General features: G+C 41.9%; 1 protein-coding gene across 1 annotated transcript; it reads right to left on the bottom strand.

The window, feature by feature from the left end:
* Window positions 1-1,408: 1,408 nt before the first annotated feature.
* RGCC (regulator of cell cycle) lies at window positions 1,409-14,859 on the bottom strand. Its single transcript, XM_061374100.1, has 5 exons — window positions 14,710-14,859; window positions 14,340-14,519; window positions 4,391-4,498; window positions 2,912-2,974; window positions 1,409-1,734 (listed from the first exon to the last, which is right to left on the bottom strand). Exons 1-5 carry the CDS (start codon window positions 14,744-14,746, stop codon window positions 1,727-1,729), a joined length of 396 nt encoding a protein of 131 aa, XP_061230084.1. The 5' UTR covers window positions 14,747-14,859; the 3' UTR covers window positions 1,409-1,726.
* Window positions 14,860-19,182: the final 4,323 nt, after the last annotated feature.

Here is a 19,182-nt window from a genome sequence, read left to right on the forward strand (position 1 = left end):
TTACAACATAGACTGAAATTTCCATTATGCTCTGGTTTTGCTGGAGCAAGCCTACCTTGCTGCTCAAAATGGGGCTCCTGCTGTGCAGGAGCCTCCCAGAGCACAGCTGCTGTCTCAAACTTGAACCACCCCACCTTCCTTCAGAGATTTTTGTAGTTAAGCTATAACAACATGAAACATCATCCTCCTAAATCAGTTCACTCCGTCTCTAGCCTAAGGGGCAATTTACCAACTGAATCTACAGACAAAAATGTTGAAGTATTTTCTCTTCAGAAAAATACTTCTTACATTGCCCTTCTGCCTGAAGTAACAAAGACCCACATAACCACTTCAATATTGTTTCAGACCATTTAACATGTACCCAGTTCAGAATTTTACTTTCTTACCGATAAGTAAAACTGGAAAAATCATATAGTATTTAATAACACACAAAAGTTTCAGTCAATTTTTAAGAAATCTAAAGCAAGGAGATGGATTTGCAACATCCTCATGGTGTTCCCATTAGCAAATATAGAGTACTTTCCCCTATCTGCAGAAGGCAGGTCAAAATCAGTCCTGTAAGGTCCCTAAGCAACTGACTGGTAGCTGAGTCACAGGTTTGTCCTTCTCCAGACAAAAATACATCCAAAGATGGTAAATGATCAAGAAGACATAATATTTAAACCACTTATGCAATGGCTTACAAGCCTGCTTTGGTCAAAATAAGACCAGGAGTTCAAACAAGCCCAGCTCACTTGGTCTGAACAGATTAGGCAGCAATTGCATGAGCAGCTCAGACAGCAGAGCTAAGTGTGATGCCTGCAGCAGCTGGAAGACAGCTCACATAATGACATCTCCAGTGCCTACTGCATATGGAAACAATCGGGTTCCTTGTGAAACTACAGATTCACCTTCCACTCTTTCAGCATAAGACTGATGGTTGGGAAGTGTTTTAAGAGCAAGAGCCTATTTCAGACCAAAGGTTCTGGTATCAGAAACATCCAGACATTTAATTACGCCTTGGTGCTAGAGGCCCTCCATACCTAAACCCATGGGCCTAAATGCCTGACCTCCCAACTAGTACTTGATGTAGAATAGCAGGTAATTTTAAAGCTAGATGTTACATGGGGTTTGAAATAGGTGTTACTGTTCAAATCTGTACTAAGTCAGTGTTAATCCATTTGTATTAAAGCAAATCTGAAGTAGCAGTTTGAACAATTTTTTATTTTTCTGATTATATTGATTTTACATAGTACAAAATTCTCTTATTTAATCAATTTAAAAAGAAAAATAGGAGGTTCCACATGAAGCCAGCATAGCATTTTGCCTAACAGGTAATATGCCTTTATCAGATAATTTAAAGCTTGACTTTAATTTGTACTTCTGTTTCAGAGTTTGCATGTTCACATGAAGCTTTCAGACACCTGGATTCCAGTTCAGGGTTTATTTGCATACAAAAATATATTATAATGGCAAAAAGCATTAAAAGTTCTCAACTATATAAAATTACAAATATATTTTCATAAAAGCAACTTTAAATTAAAATTCAAGCTATATTTTAAAGTAAAATACACCTGTAACACTTAAGTTGTCTTATACCATCTGCTGCAGAGTCACAAAACTGATGTTGACAGTTAAATACTTGTAGAAATTTACAAAGGTTATGTTCAGAAGGTAAGTATCTTGGGTAGCAAAGTTATCAGACAAGGACAGCAGTTCTCAGTCTCAGACTGATGTCACTTATCCTTCACATACCTGAAAATACAGAACAAGAAGGATCATTAAGTTCTACATTAAATAAGACTGCATGTTGTTTACATACCAGACACCCCATTTATGTTCAGCTTGCTAGGCCTGACAGGCCAAAATTAGGCCTTTTTTAAATGAACATAAAAGCCAAAAAAAAGTCTTTCAGAAGAGAAGCCAATTAGGTTTCAGTGGTGTAGATGAAGTGAGCTCAAACATACATACATGATAGAAGTCAGGAAACTAGAATTATATTTTAAGTAGGAGAAGTGAAACTGGGATTAAGATACAAGTAAGATGACAGGGAAGTAGGAAGCTCAGAAGGGCAGCTGTCTTAAGTCCAGTGCAGATGGCCAAGGCTTCAGTGGTTACAGAGAAGGGAAAATACTTAATGAATACAAGAAACTCTCAGTTCACAGTTTATTGGAAGGGGAGGGGTTGTTCATGCTGCTATTTAGGTCTAATCGTAAAAATTTGTTGGTTTGGGTTCTGCAGTCTGGTTCCATACATAAAAAACACAGTGTCACGTCCATAACAGCACAGAACCCAGAAAGAAGCAGACTACATGGTTGGAAATAGGAGAGTGGGTTTTTTCAGTTTTATTGTTTTTCTTTAAAAATAATAATAATGAAGAATCTAGTACTGTAACTGGAAAATACATCTAGATAGTGACAGTAAGAAGTGACTTAAATTCCATTCCTGGTTGACAGGCACAAACAGGTTGTTGACATTTAATCTAAGACAATAAAAACAGATACCTGCTTATTAATTCTTTCATAAAGCTAAATCCAGTATAAACAGGTTTCCTCACCTACAGTTATTCCTCCAGTTACTTAGCTTCACAATGAAGAAAAAGCCCCACTTTTTAGCTGAGTTTTAAGTATTTAAGAAAGTGATGTTTACTTGATGTCTGTCACTGTAAAGGAGATGTGAACTACAGTTCCCTCAGAGATGGAGACAAGGGTTCACTGAAGTACAGCCTTCGTCACACAAGCTAAACTGCATGCCTTGGACATCCAGGAAAAGGCCAGAATTCAGTCTATTTTACCTTCTTATCCACTTAATGATCCATATGACTAATAAACTAAAATGAAGCCTACTTCCCTTTGCTCTCCCCCCATACACTGGGTTTTCATCATTCTTTGACAGTACCAAGTGAGATGCAGGTAATAAAAAATCTACCTACTTGCTAGTGTCCTGTCAAGATCAGCAATGAAGTCTTCCAGTTCTTTTGTGTCTCCAAGCTTTGCTGCAAAATAAGAGCCAATCCTATTTAGACATGATGTATTCCTCCAACCAAAAGAAACACTGAAACCACACAACCCTCCAAATAATTTTCAGTGGTATCAGACACACTGTAGACTATTTTGAGGGCAGTTCAATAGGGTTGATGCAATGTCCAAATGCATTCTTAGAAAACAGGAGAGAATTAAAACTAATTTTCATAGTTCTCCATTTGACAGAAACAAAGCAAAGCAATCCTTTGTTCAGTTCCCTTAAAAAGCAGAAGTTAAAGTAGAGAAAAAAAGCCACATCCTTGCTATCATGGGAGTTTTCCTTATTGCACCTATTCAAATATTGTATTCATGGTCCTAACCAAACCCCAGCCAGTTATCTCCCAGTCCTACCCAAATATATGCCTCTTAAATCATGTCAGGATCACTGGTTTGCTGTGATATCAGATCTTTTGATCTTGGTCCATACACTATATATTTGGATCAAAAAATCCACATAAACCTCAATTCCCTAGAACACCACTGGTTCCATTCAATCTTGTTCTACTCCAAGTGGCTTCCTTATCTCTATTCCAAGCTGGTTCCAACTCTATTTCTATGATTCTCATCAGGAAGAGCATCTTGACCTTTAGTGTAGCTCCTTGCCAAGTATTTCCTGCCAGTTTAACTGAACTCTTTTTTGCTACTTCTTATTAAGCATTACTTGCTATTCTTCCCTTGTATCATGCCAAGTACAAAGAAAGCATTTAACTTGTTTTTGTGACCAGTCACTGTGGAAAAGACATGAAAGCACAAAAAGCTACTTGAGCATGCACCTGAGAAGACTAGTTGTAATAACAGCACCATGTAGTACATACATATTGATTTATTGATATATCTCCTCTAGAGTTCACTTAAGTTAACCAGAATGAAACAAGCTCCTGGGCAGTTAGATCAGCTGCAAGACAGAAGCCACTTTGAAACAGCATAGCTACAAAGGAGGGATGAATTACTAATAAATGGGTTTTACCAGCAGTGAAAGGTCTGTATGGATCTAAGTAAGTGTGTTAACTTGAATGGCAGCATATGGCTTCAGAGGAGTCACCTAATGCACCCCTGCACTCAGGCTAAGTACTTCTGTATATAGATGGGACACTTAAGCTACTTAGTTGCTTCAGTAAGAAGTAACACAAGCATTAACTGAAGTGTTCTGTAAGTAGTACCATAATTTCTCATCAACCAAGAAACTGTAATTTTCTTCAGCTTGGTGTTTCAAAACCAGGAGTTGCAATCACCTGCAAAGATGTGCAGATGCAGTGTGCTAATGCAGTAATAATTGGATTTGTTACAATTAAGAAAAAGAAAGTCAAAGTACACATGTGAATCCTGGCTCACAGAAAGAAGCCTACACAGTTGAGAATTAGGAAGAAATGCCAACAATTAAAGCTTACCTTTACGTGGAGTTACTGATGGAGATGGCAAGCTTGGAGTAGAGGCAGTTGGAGAATTAAGCTTTTCGTCACTGAGGCTGAAACTATTTCTGTAGAGTGAATCTGCACCTGTAAGAAAGTTACATTATAAAGCAAAATTAAGACCTGCAATTTTACAATAGAACTCAAAACAAATGGGGCCTTTCCTATATGGGCTTCACAATCTGTAGAATTCAGATTTTCAGACTTCAAAACCAGAGGGATATGAAGGGCATTTGTTACCACACCTACAGTTAAAAAGCAAGCAGTCCTAGGTCAAATCCTCGCTCCTGGTAAGGAAAGTGTCAGCTTTCCCTGCAATCAGCATCATTTGGGCAATATTACAGAAATAGCAATTATCCCCCATCCACTAAATGAGGCCTGGTATGCCCTGCCTAATTCACAATATTCTAGGAAATTCTGGTCACCTGGTTTTAAAAGGCTATTAGAAAAGCTGAATAAAGAGCACCAGGACATGGAGAATTCCCCAGAACACAATATATTCAGTGTTGTCCTCATCCCTGAAGCAAACTCACCCATTTCTCCATATATTACTCTGCTGCTTTATGTCTTGTGTTCCACATAAATGATATAGCACCTTTTAATTTTATTTTACTCTGTGACTCTGGAGTTCATCAGCAGTACATCTATACCCAAGATGTTCTGCAGTCTTGTAGGTGACCTTTCAAAGGAAGCTTTACATGCCCTGGAAAGCAATGTGAAAGGTTCCAATACCGTTCTGATGTTCTTGGATTCTGGAAAAGGCCTTCAGTTTCAAAAGTAAGAAAAAAAAGTGACCTTTATCTTCTCTCTTTTCATAAGAGTTCTACAATGCACAGTGCATACAAAGTATTAGTCATGGCTCCACTGGAAGGAGGAACTGTCATTGTGTTAGAGACACTAAAACTACTAGTTCCTGCAGTTTTGAGCCAGTGACCTGAAAACCATAAAAGAAAGCATTGTAACACGAATATGTCAATAGCCTCATTGATGTGGCACATTTCCTAGGAAACAAATGCATGCCTCATTACATGAGGTGGTGACTACCACTGCTTTCCAATTTTGCCTCCCTGCAGCAGACACAGTATTTGTCCTTACAGCCCCAGCCTAGCAGGTGGCTACACTGCAGCATTAAGTCCATCCAAGTCAGTACTGTCACAGCCCCTTCGACACCTGTCCATTTGTGATGCCAGGAGGTGACTGCCTTCATTTAATGAAGGGTGTCTTGCTGAATTAGCAAAAAGGGCCATGAACACTGCTTGCCATGCCAAGATCTGCACATCTACACCTCTACTGAATACTGCGATGATGCCTGCAGATATCAAACACAGAGACCATCATTCTCCAGAAGACTACTCCTCTACTGTCAGTTTCCATATCTTTGGGAAGAGGAATGTGTCTCCACACCCCATCTCCTCTAGCCTGCTGTCCTTACTAGCATTAAACCACCTTCTACAGGAGTACAGGGGTACAGTGCCAAATCAGACCAAATGGCTGCATCTACTAAGCATTCAAGGCCAGGTTGGATGGGCCATAAGCACCCCGGCTCTAGTAGAAGGTGTCCCTTCCCATGGCAGAGAGGGTTGGAACTAGGTGATATTGAGGTCCTTTCCAACCCTAACTATTCTATGATTCTATGTTTCCCTGTTTCTTCTGTGCTAGCTTCCAAGCCTACCTTTGTTGTAATACACACTGAAAAGGCTTGTGACAAGCTTCAACCTTCAACCTTTTTCTTCTTCTACATGTATGTTAGCCCACCACAGTACTGTATCTTCCACAGTTCACTCTTCAAGCAGTTCCTGCACATGCTACCTACAGAACTACAAACACAAGCAAATGGCAAGACTGACATCTATTACCTGGGACTATTGTTTGTCCAAATCAGCCACCAGTCAGTATTTCTTGTTTAGAAAGAGGGATATGCTGCTTCTTGCTAGCTTTTCATTTTAATTTATCTTCACTTTTAAGTGCCTGTTCTCCTCTGAACCTGAGCAGGTCAAAGCCAATCTACTTGAAACTTCAGATATGAGAAAGATTTGATTAATACAATGCAGAATTTAGATAATTTTAGACAGAAAATGGGAAAAATAGCATTTTTTAAAAAAAAGCAGCTCCTAAAATAATAAAAAGCAAACTAAGGGCAGAAGTGCAGACGAGAGGGGTGTAAATCTGACACTGCTCTGCAATTATGTGCGTCCCTGATGTTGTACCCCACACTATGAACCCTGCACATTAATGGTTTGAAAGTAACAGTTAGAGGTATGACAAATTTCCTCCTGAAATCAGCTTACAGACCAACTTTCTACTAAATCCACATTTCTTTTCAGCCAAGATGCAAACCCCAGTGACCAAGAAACTCTGAATGGAAAATTCTTGCTGTTTGGAACAAAACCCCTAGCACCACAAAAAAGCCAAATAACTCATACAAGCAGTGCTGTAGCCAAGAGCACAACTCACTGAAACACTGACGGAACAGACTATAGATAAGACATTTTCTAGGCAATGGATCTGAGAAGAGCAGAACAAAAGCTTCCAAATTATTTAATATTTTTACAGCCTTTCAAGCTCATTGAATTAAGAAAAAAATAAGCCAGAGAACAATGGCTACAAAACTGAGTGTACTTTAACAGGGAGTCTATGCTACTAGTATCCAGACACCAAACGTAGTGATGCTGGGAATCTGTATTAGAAACCAATCCTTGTTATACACCAAATCTAAAGCTCCAGTTGCTCTTATATATAGCTGGAATAAAATGTTCTTTTTGTGAATGCTTGTGAGGGCAACTCAAATTACGAAAGCTTTAATAAGCCATTTAAATTATCTGCAAACTATTCATGCAATTATTTTTATATCCATGCACAAATACATCCAAGCTAGTAGCCACCTTTGATTCTTCCCCATATTCCTTCTCTAAGCAGTTGAAAGTATTGACAGCTCACCTCAAAATGTATTTAAACCAGAAAATGTTATTTCATACTGGCTTCCCCAAACCTTACGCTGGTAAATATTTACAACTGGTGAAAAAGAAAATAAGACAGAATTGTTGCTTTAAAATAACTGAATGTTTTTCTTCCAGTCTCAAAAGATGAAATGTTTTCACAAACCAGTGTTATCTCCTGATGGGTTGTAAGATTAATAGTTTCAGGAAAATATCAACATTTATCTTTCTCTAAAAGCAAAACCAAACTCTACCTACTGGTTGTGGCTTACAAATGTCACCATGCAGCAGCAATTCTGGTGACAGAAGGAGGAATGCATTGACTCTGCAATCAAGGTCATTATAACAAATGCTGAAAACAATGCACTCTTAAAAAGAAATAGTTGTGATATCTGTCACATAAAAATACTCGCTTTGGCAAAGTGTGTCTGTAGGGCAGAAAGCTCTGGGAAAAAGACACTTCTAGTCCTTGCTTTCTACTAGCTGCCACAGCCAAGATTTGCCCATTCACCTCCAATAATGGCCCTTGGAAGAATTCCACTGCCATACAAACGCAACATCCTCTGCAACCCAATAACCAGAGGCTGATGCCAAGGATCTCTCATTGCTGCTGTCTTTCCTCATCCAGCCCCTTCTCTCCCACTGAGATGCAAATTCATTTATCATTCATTCCTTATTTTTCACTTTGTGTATTGATTCTACTGCCTGTGTGTATATATATATATATATATATATATATATATATATATATATTATGCCCCTTTGGCTGTTTAAAAAAAAGAATCAACCCAAAACACTCGTCTTTTTTAAATCAAGTCTTTAAAATCTGAGAGTTAAGCTGCTGATTTACATGAGTCAAACTAAACCAACAACTGCAAAATTAGGGGGTTGGAATAAACATGGGCGTATTTTACTTCAGCAAAGTAATCTGTAGTTAGTATTGACCTTTGCTGTCCCAGTATATGGTTAAACCACAAAGAAAAACCAGGGCAACACCATGTAAATATGGAATGTCCCCACAAAATGAGCAATTGAAAGGTTCTGGTAAGTAATTAACTGAAGGAAGAAAACCTCAAACTTAATTTTAAAACAGACAACAGAAAAAGTTCAGCTGTCTGACTTCTTTAATCTTATGCTCTTTCTAGTACCATAGTTCAAGATACAATTTTAAAGAGCACTGGAGGAGGCAAAAATCTTTAATACAGTTTTCAGTGGGAAAACCTTTGGGGGGTGGGGTGGAAATAAATCACATCTTAAGTTTGGAGAGAGGAGCTTTAAAATTTGGCTAAAGTCCCTATAAGCCATGAATTCATTATAAAACAGCAGCTCAGCATTTAATGAACAGACTGCACAACTCATTCCTAGTCAGAACATAGCCTACTTGCTAAAAAATGAGAGTAAAATCAGGAATTTCTAATGCCACCAGTAGAAGTGAGAAATATTCATGATGCCTGTTTTATAATACATATGTTGCAGCCCTCAAGGGCAGTGTTTATTTTGATCATAACCACAGTTACGCTTGGCTGCAATGTTTATTTTTGTGCGCTTTTTTGCCTAAGCTAACAAAACAAACATCTGTTCCAATGCTGACATAAAAATCACACATTTTCACTAGTGACATATCTAGGCTTTGTGGTATAAAAGATTTCAAATTACAGTTACAAGTGACCTGGGAAGCCGGAAATTCATGTATACAAGCATGCCTTCTCATTATTCGCAAAGCTTACCTTTCCCTTCCCTCACCACACTTACTACCTGTGAGGCAGTGCTTCCAACTCCAACCTTCCCCTTTTTTAATACTTCCTTTATAAAGTGTAAGAGGAACAGGTATACTGGAAAGAACAGGAAATCCTATCAAAAAAGCACATTTCTCATTAAAGTACCTGGAGGGAAACCTGTGCACCTGAAACACCTGGGTTTTCTTCCCCTTGAATGTACTGGTAATTTAATCACATCATTTAATAAAATGTTATTTCTCCATGGGAATCTTGCTTCATTTTTTCATTATAAATATTCTATTCCCTTCTTGTTGGAGATAGACCATTAAGTATTTGAGGAAACAATTTACCTTCTCAAAATGTTTTCTTCTTTATCACATAAGACTGAGATTTGCTGCTAAGAGCAAAAGCTCACCTAATCCACATTTTGTGTCTCATAGCAGATGCCTGTAGAAGAGTTTATATGGTTATTTTTTTGAGGGTGTAAGCTTTTAACATCAATGATACCTTAAGGCAATATGTTCTACAGTTTATCTATACACCATGAGAAGCAATCACTCTTCTTTTCTTGAAGCATGCTGATTTAATTTGATTTCCTCATTCTGGGTGAGGTAGAAGTCAGTCTCCTAATGTCACTTAGGATTTTCTGGAAGACTAGCTTGTCCCACCCAAGACATCTCTGTCTAGCTTGACAGCTCCAGACTATTTAATCATTTGGAAACTATGTTATGCCTTCAGTCATTTCTGTTGCCTTTTTCTGTACCTTTTTTACTGTCACATATTGCAAGATTGCCAATGTAAACAAGCTTTTCAGGATGAGTGCTGCAGTATGAAGTGACCAATGCTTCATCTCTAGATAGTGCAGGCATTAGCACAAGCACACAGAGACATCCTTGGCATGTAGCCATGAATGCTTGCACTAGCAGGCATCGGGTGCTAACAGATATTGTTCAATCCTCTAATAAACCTGCACCTACTTCATTTTGAAATTACAAAATAAAGAGTTCTAGATGCACTGAGAGGGTGACTGTTGTATTTAAAAGCAAGAACATACCTGTCAGAAAGCCTTTACATACTCCTAAAAATAACTGTTAAGGTACACTGCAAGCTGTACAAATGAAGGATTAAATCAACGCGTATATTTTGCAACACTTTTAACAGAGGCTGGAAGCTGAACCTGTTTGAAGAAAACACATCCAGAGCTAAAAATATGAAGCATTTCTCAGAGCACAACAGCAGATTATGGTTTAGCTTTTCAGTGTTATTATAATTTTGGCACAGGAAACACTAAAGTGCTCAACCTCACATGAAGTCCAACTTTCTCTTCATTATACTAATCCTGACATTGCCATATACTGTACTAGCACAATGCACTGACATCGTTTTAGTACAATGTACTAGCACATAGCACAGTACACTAGGACATGTGATTTACACAGGCAAGCCTGCACTTTTCTCTGCAAGCTTATTCCACAGGAAGCAAATTATATCTGTAAGAGTTTGTATATGTAGCTGCATCTACAGTAGTGGCTTTTACCAGCACAGCACACTAACACAAATCCTATTTCATCACAACCAACATATGCTGAAAATAGCAGTGTTATAAGGTATCCCTCAACTTAGAGGTTTCAGCATGATTAATAACCTTAACTACAAGCTGTTATACACTGAAGCAGTTGAATACATCAAGTTGAAACATAACTGATACTCACAGTCCAGCAACTGTTGGAGTAACAGTTGCATCATGATTTCCCAGCACTGACCCCATCAGCTGTTGTGGTTAATGTAATACCTGTGGGCCAAGTACTAAGATCATCACGAACATCTGCGCATGCAAGCCTTTCTATTACTGTAAGGTCTAGAGTCCATCGTGTTATGTACACTACTTAACCATGGCCAAGACAGAGCTCATCCAAAGAGAATTTACTCAAATAACAAGACAAGATGTGGGAGAACCAAGTACTATCCTGCCCATTTTCCACTGCAGGATCTTCAAATTTATTTTTTTTTCTTAGGAGCCCAAAATATGAAGGATCAGAATTTCACTTTGTACTTTTGGAGTTAGCCCACTAAAGAGGGGATTTTTAAGGTTAAAAGCAATACTTGCAGGATTAACTATAACTGATAAAGATCTTCTGTAAATATTTCTGTTAAATTAAATGGGCTCATTCTCATGGGAGAAGCCCCAGGAGACGAAAGGCTTTTCTTACCCTGATAAACAGTATTGTTCAAACATGACCAGTTGATATCTATTACTAGCTTATTGTAAAATTGAATTTAAGATTGATTCAAGGGCCTTGAAACAGACAGTTGCAAGAGTTTAAAACATCACCTCCCCTTGCAGTCCCACCCTAGACACAAAAGATACCACTGCAGGAGTGGCCAAAAGAGACATACACCTAACCTTCAGCCACACCACATCAGTTAGGAGGATTAGATAAACCAACAAACAAGAGATAGCGCTAAAATACAATAATCTGAACTGTTCTATGCATACCTAACAAAGCACACTTGGAAGAGTCTTGGCACTGGATAACAAGATTTTGCAAGGGTGCAAAGAGTGTTCATGTACAAGAGGATCATTCAAATTATCTGCAGGTAATATTGTTGGAATTCGTTTTGCATTGCTACAGATTGGTGTTGTCAGAACTTGTTCTTTCAGCCCATGTTAGCCTTGACCTTGCAGTGGTGTTTAACCTGAGCATTACCATGGGAATAGCAGAATCACAAATTCAGCACTACACTTGCACTAAACAAGACAGACCAAAGGAAAGGTGAACCCAAGAGGAAAAAAATTGAGCTTAAACAGAAAGAGCCTGGGTAAGTAGGAAATTCCCTGCATCTATCCTTAAATTAGATGTAGGGAGTGTAGGTGGGTTACATCAGACACTGCAGCCTGTTTCATAAAAGGTTCTCCTTGTAAATCTGCAGCTGCTCTCCAATCTTACAATTGCCTTTAGGAAGAAGTGATTTATTGGGCCTTCTCCAAAAAGTGAGGAGAGCTGGTTGTTTTACCATTTCTCCTCTCTTAAACATAACCTCATACAGCTGACACTTTTGGATGCCAATAGGCTACTCTTGGTGCACCCTCCTAGTCCAGTATATGCCAGTGTCCAGAAGACAGTGATTTCAATTTCTGAGAACCATTTTCACATGATGCATCACCAAGGGAGGAACCACAGCGCTGGATGGGATTTGAAAGCTTGACAAGTCTCTCATGTGAGATCCTTGAGGACTTTGTCTAGAGCCATCAAACTGTGCCTATCCTGCTATCCATTAATGTCTTCAATCTAAATCAGTGCAGATTTGTGACACATGTTTTTATTTTCCAGATCTTCCTGAAGACATCGTCTGCCCATTCACACAAGATGCTGTTTCTCTCCAGGCTTCCCGCCCTGCCAGAGAACACCATCTTCCTCCAAAATGCCTTCCTTTCAATTCTAACAGAGCAATTTTAAGCAGTGTTCGAGACTTAAGTTTTCTGAAGAAGCAACTGCAGATGTCTTTATCTGTTCAAGAAGAGTAAGTTCTTGATTCTGTTTTTTTGGGGGGTTGGGTTCTTTTTGTTTGGTTGGGGTTTTTTTCATGGTTTTCTTAACAGTAGATTAATTCACTCTATTATTTTAAGTACCTCATTTATGGGTAAGAGTATGTACAAGGTTAATGTATCACAATACTGAAGACTGCACAAGAAATAGCAATACTAGGACTATATTGCTGCAATTGATAATAAGCTTTTATTATTATTCGAAGCAGAGCTCACATACTTCATAAGCTTGTTTCAGTAAAGGCAAACCTCACGCTACACACCCTCAGCCATCCAAAAGGCTAGTGTCCAGCCTAAATTGGGCATGCACTTCCAAACCTTCCTCAGAAGGAGATATTTGCAAGGAGTGATTCACCCACTACTTTATGAAACAGCAGAAGAGAACATCTTGATCTACATATCTCCACTGACTACAGGAGAAAATACAAACCAAAAGGCACTGACAGCCAGGGTATCCACATTCAGGGCAGGTAAAACATTACCTGTCCATGAAGTGAAATGCATCCTGCCCATGCTGATGAAATAAAGGGCTCTGATAATATGGAGAAGCTAGCTCTCACAGCTTCAGTATGAGGAAGATTACGTTAATGTTTTAGCACTAAGTCAATAGAACTGTGAAGTAAGTCCCTGAACTGGTAAAATATTTAAAACAGAAATTAGGGGAGCAATTTTATTACACATAGCTGGAAAAGAAATAAGCTTCATAAAGCTTTCCTATATAGTTAAGTACTAAAAAATTGGGTACAGTTTGTTTTTAGCAGAACTTCTAACAAAGTAGACCTTGAATCTACTGCCCCCAAGGAGAACAGCAGTTTCCAGCCTCATTGTCTGGAAAAGAAAGTAATTTTTTTCTCCCAGACTACCAAAAAATAAGAGGCATAAAACTTTTTTCCAAGTTAACTAAAAAAAAAAAAAAAAAAAAAAAAGCTTAGTTCCAATTCTGTTTTCTTGCCTAAAGCAGGTCATGAGTCAGTATCTGCTTCCCACCCTTCCTGTGCTATGTTCTGCATACACTACTTGCATACAATTGATATATTTGTGTGCAAATTAGCTTAAAATCATCACCTCTGAAATAATGATAACACTAAGCCATAAACCTGTACGAGTTTTCACCTGTTCTGGAAGCACACTTTAGTTAACTTTCTCTCGAATCATATTTTCACTACTGAGATAGAGCAGACAGTCCCTGTTAAATTAAGAACCTCATGGGATAGCTTGGTTAGAAGGGACCTTAAAGCTCATTCAGTTCCAACCCCCTGCCATGGGCAGGGACACCTTCCACTAGACTAGTTTGCTCCAAGCCCCATCCAACCTGTCCTTGAACACTGCCAGGGATGGGGCAGCCACAGCTTCTATGGGCAACCTCTGCCAGTGCCTCACCACCCTCACAGGGAAGAATTTCTTCCAAGTATCTCACCTAAGTCTCCCCTCTTCCACTTTAAAGCCATTCCCCCTTGTCCTATCACCATACGCACTTGTAAAAAGTCTCCATGTTTCTTACAGGATCTCTGCAAGGACTGGAAGACCGCTATAACACGTCTTTTCTTTGACGCGCCGGGGTGCCCCGGTGTCCCAGGAGCCCACTTGACCTCCTCCCGTAGCGAGCATTTCAGCCTCGCCTCCTACCCCAGCCTTGATGTATCTTCCCCCAGGAGCTCTCACCCTCCCTTCCCCTTCTGCTGCTAACACTGCCTCTAACACCCGCCGTGGGACACCCGGACACTCACTCTCGGAGTCGCTGAGGCCGCTGCCGTCGCTGACGCTGGCGCTGCTCCGCCGCTTCATGCGCTCCAGGTGCTCGCCGTAGTGGAAGCGGCGCCGGCCGGCGGGGCAGGAGAACTCGGCCAGCACGGTGTCAAACTCCCCCAGCGCCTCGGCCAGGCCCCCGCCGCCGTCCGCACCCAGCGCTGCCGGGCGGAGGCAACAAAGTCAGGACCCGCCAGGACCGGGACCCGAACTCCGCGTCCGGAGGTGATACCCACCGCCCGCCCGCCCGCCCGCCCGCCCTCCATCCATCCATCCATCCCTCCCTCAGACCCGCCGCCCCGGCGGCGGAAAGTGGAAAGGGCTCCGCCACGCCTCACCAGCCGCTCCCACCTTGACCCGCCGGCCGCTGCCCCTGAGGTGACTTCATGGCGGCGGTGCCCCAGCGCCGCTACCGCCCCTGCTCCCGCCGCCAGCACGGGCAGCTCATTGCTGCTGCCGCCGCCGCCTCTTATAGCCCGCCCGGGAGCGGGGCTGAGGCGGAGCGGGCGGGAGGCGGCAACGCGGCCCGGCCCTGCCCGGCGCTGGGGGCTGGACGGTGGGTGCAGGTGCGCCATGCCGGGGCAGAGGCACGGCCCGCGGGTAATGCGGTTTGCATTCAGGTTGAGTCCTTCTCATAGTTCACCACTACCACAAGTGGGAGGCACCGCTCCTTGCGCTCTGACCGCCGCTCCCGACAGCGTGAACCTGCCTTCGGTTTGCTAATCCCAGCTCTTTGTGGTTCAGGAGGGTTCTGAGCAGGGTTTGTGCCAGCTGTTGGTGGAGGGTACAACGAGCGGCAGAGCCGGCTGCGAGGAGGGAACCTCACAAGAGCACGGGACTGGATCATCCTCACCCACCCCCGTGGCCGGCCCTAGAGAGCCGGACGAAGAAGCCCGCCTTACACTTGCAGCGAGGCTGTGGGTTCCCATGCGGCAGCACTGCCGCTCAGCCCCCCCCCGCCCCGGAGCCCGTTCCCCATCGCCACCCCACATCTGTGTACGGTTATAGCAGCGCCCGGTCCGTTAGCGGGCTGTGGACGTGGCCAGCTGCGCCGGTTCGTTACACAGGGTGACCCGAGGGGAGAAGCAAGAAGCAGGGTGACACGGGAGCTGCTCAAGCACAGGAAGCCGTGGCCCCATCTGCGTCAGACAGGGCGTTCTCCAGTGGGGAGCTTGTATTAGCGCTTGTCCTGAAGTCAGGTTAACCTGATGTTTATACATGCCTTAGCTACCGAACATGGCTCTTGTGCTGTCTCCTGCGTGTTTTAAATAAAAGCCATCTGAGCAGCTAAAATACCAGTTCTGTTAAACACAACTGGGGAAGGCTCTGTCCTACTTATTTACAGGCAGCAATACTGAAAGCAGGCATCAGGTGCTATTCTATGCATATGCATCAGGAGCTATGATTATGTCCGTGTGCAAATCAATATATATTTTCCTGAAGTAGCAAAGATTTAAGAAGACCTTCCCTGTGAGGGTGCTGAGGCACTGGCACAGGTTGCCCAGAGAAGCTGTGGCTGCCCCAGCCCTGGCAGTTTTCAAGGCCAGGTTGGGCAGGGCTTGGAGCAACCTGGTCTAGTGGAAGGTGTCCCTGCCCATTGGCAGGGAGTTGGAATTGGATGAGCTTTAAGGTCCCTTCCAACCCAAACCATTCTGTGATTCTGTGCGTTGATGAGAATATCTTGAATTAAAATGTAAGTATCAAGGGCAGGGAGAGGTAAGAAAAAACCTCTCCAAAACATCTTGACATTTTCAGACATGTTGTCATTGCTTCTGCAAGATACAAATTGAGAAAACAATATCCTAGACAATAAAGCATCTGTATCTCACAGATCTGTTCACCTCTCCTTACCGGCTGGTAGGGAGACATTTGTTTATTTTTGCAGTGGATCAAAAGAAGCTCTCATGGTGAGGTACAATCATTATTTATTCTGCAGCTTCCTCCTTTCTTGTGGTCTTCCTCTGTTTTTCTTTCTGCTAATAGAAGTGGCTACAAACAATCCTTTTTGAAGACCACAGTGACATAGATGGAAAGTGAGGTTAAAAAGTAGGGAGTAGGGAGGCAGGAGGGCATGACGTCAGGAACGCAAGCAGGGTGAAAGACAGTAGACACAAGGCAGAAAGGAGGACTGTAGAGTACGTGACTCGGTAGAACTCACAGCCCAAAAAGACAAGGACCTGCCCCCACAGCTGACACCAGCTCTCTTTTGCCCAAGCACCTACACATATGATCTGCCCTACTGTGCACAAGCATCCTCACCAAGCACTGGTTATTTGGTCTTGTGCTTGGCTATATAGCAAGATGTGGCTATGGGGCAAAAAGTTGAATGGGCTCAGCTCAGTTAGGTGAGCTCCAGAGTTGGTAAAAGGAGAGAGCAGATGGGGACGTGGGTAGGGGAAGAGGAGAACTGCTTCCTTCTAGTAATACAAGAGTTTATCCCTGGCCTTCTCTTTAAATTATTAGTTTGTTCTCAAATTTATCATTTGCAGAGTCATTTCTAGGCATGCTGATTCCATAAATTTCTCTTCTTCACAGCCACTTGTTTGGGAGTCTTCTTTCCTTAAGAAAACCCAGGCATAGAATCCTTGGTGATGTTTACTGCTCCATAGACCAGCCTGTTAACATTTCTACCAGTAAATACTCATGTTTTCTCCTGAGCAGCCTGTGATTCCACTAAATGCAGCCAACATTCAGCTGGTGAATTTTAACCTTCCACATAAGCCATTAGCTTATACATGAGGAAATGAAGATTGACTTTTGTGCCTATCGGTTCTATGTTACAGACCATATAGCTATGTACCTCCATAAATATTCTTGAAGGGCCCAAAAATGCTCCTGCTAAACTGGATGTGTTTTTGCCACTGATGCCAACAGGAGCAGCCCACATCTGGCAAAATAAAGAAGTCACTTTCTAGCACAGTCCCCCTTGCAGACTGGCACGCAAGGCTGCTCATGTTTACTGGTAGAAACATCCACCCCAACCTGTAATGTAAACCTCAGCTGCTGAATCCCTCCCATCTCCCAGGCAGCCATCCAACGTGTATTTAAAGTGAGTTTCTTCTTGACCATTCGACTCCGTGTCTCCAGATCCTCCTCAGCCAGTGATGCAATGTTTACAGTGGTTTCCTACTGCATTTTTAACCTCACTGACTTGTGAGCCACATAGCTATTTAAATCAACAAATCCTGCCTGTAGATGTGCTTCAGGGAAAGACTTTCAGAACCTTAGCAGGTACTCTGATACAGCCAAGTCACACAGCTCACAGGGTACTAAGTTTTATAAGTGAAACACAGTAATTTGGGACACAAAACTCTTGCTACACCAAAGAGAAGCCTAGGACTGGTTCACATATGTATTGGTGCTGCAGGTTGACTAATCCAGTGGTTTTCAAACCGTAACCCAGACAGATCCATGAACAACTTCTGAGGCATTCACGTAAGACAGGAAAGATCAAGACAGATTTACTGGAAGTAGGTTAAAATCCACAGGACCTATGTGGCCCCATATGCACATATGCAGAAACTGGAGCTGCCGAGAGGGGGATTTGCAAGTCAGAAATGGCTGAAAAGTTGTGGTCTAATCAATCATTCTTTTCAACACTTTGAATATCAAGAGTACCCCAAAATATCAATCCTGTTGTGTAAGCACCAGGTTCCCACAGTAAAAAGCAGATGTCTTCTGAAATCCAAGCCCATCTTCTCACTGCTATTGGAGCTAGATAAAAGCCAGACTGATCGATCCCTGCCCATGGACGCAGCCTGGAGTTCCAAATATAACGTTTCCGTGTATTTTCCAATATTTTTCAGCCTGTGAAAATAATAATTCTGTACAAAAGTTAACAGTACCAGGTGGTTAAAGTAGATATTTCACATAAAACCTGGGAATTCTTCACTATGAGGGTGCTGAGGCACTGGCACAGGTTGCCCAGAGAAGCTGTGGCTGCCCCATCCTTGGCAGGGTTCAGGCCAGGCTGGATGGGGTTTGAGCAACCTGGTCTGTTGTGAGGTGTCCCTGCCCATGGCAGGGGGTTGAAATTGGATGAGCTTTAAGATCCTTTCCAGCCCAAACAGAAGCCCATCACTGCTGAACTTGTAGCTGAAGGAGACCAAGGGAACCCCAGATTCAGACAGCTGTGAAGGAAGAAGATGAAAACTGGCAGTGGATGAAAAAGCACAGGTGCCAGTGAGACTGACACACAGGGAAACTCAACTCCTTGGGCCACAGAGCAGGAATAGACCAAACATCATCGGTATAACTTGTCTCCTTCTTCAGTGCATCACATCCCTGCCCTCAGGATGCTCTTTTGAAGCGTGAGATGGTGGTTAATACTCTAGTCTATTTTATCCTTCACACTGCAAGTCAAATTGCCTACGTGAGTGAATTGCTAAACTTGTTCTGTAATGAGGACAGCTGCCTAATTAAAACTTGGCTGAGACAAGCCATGAATTTTACATAGGCTACCTAGCTACCATCAGAAGCATAAGAACCTGCATTTGCTTCCAGCCAGTCTAAATACAGGCTGGTATTGACCTGTAGCTCAATCTATGACACCAGTGAGAAGAGTGACTTACAGCAGAACAATTAATAGTGAAAATCTGCCACAAAGAACTCTTTTTCCAGAGATATTTCACATCATTTTCCTTTCTCTTCTCCCAAGCTTTTCTGTAGAACTTAAACCTGAACTTGGATTTAATACCAACTGATGTAGTTTCTTTTGATTTTCTCTCTCCCTCTAATTGATGCACACTGGGTAGAAACTCATGGACTAGCTCACTGCCACCCATGACCATGGCCCTGGAGCAAAGCATACATCATCCTGCTGAA

The sequence above is a fragment of the Neopsephotus bourkii genome, unplaced genomic scaffold (genome assembly GCF_033783945.1).
Source record: "Neopsephotus bourkii isolate Nb327-2 ecotype Australia unplaced genomic scaffold, CSIRO-AGI_Nbou_v1 NB_1637, whole genome shotgun sequence".
Lineage (NCBI taxonomy): Eukaryota > Metazoa > Chordata > Aves > Psittaciformes > Psittacidae > Neopsephotus > Neopsephotus bourkii.

Bases quoted from the DNA above. Each gene is read 5' to 3' on its own strand.
- RGCC (XM_061374100.1), bottom strand. From the start codon at position 14,746: ATGAAGTCACCTCAGGGGCAGCGGCCGGCGGGTCAAG. The intron at 14,520-14,709 runs GTGGGAGCGGCT...TCCGCCCGGCAG, and splicing joins GCAGCGGCCGGCGGGTCAAG to CGCTGGGTGCGGACGGCGGC. The intron at 4,499-14,339 runs GTGAGTGTCCGG...ACTTTCTTACAG, and splicing joins CGGCCTCAGCGACTCCGAGA to GTGCAGATTCACTCTACAGA.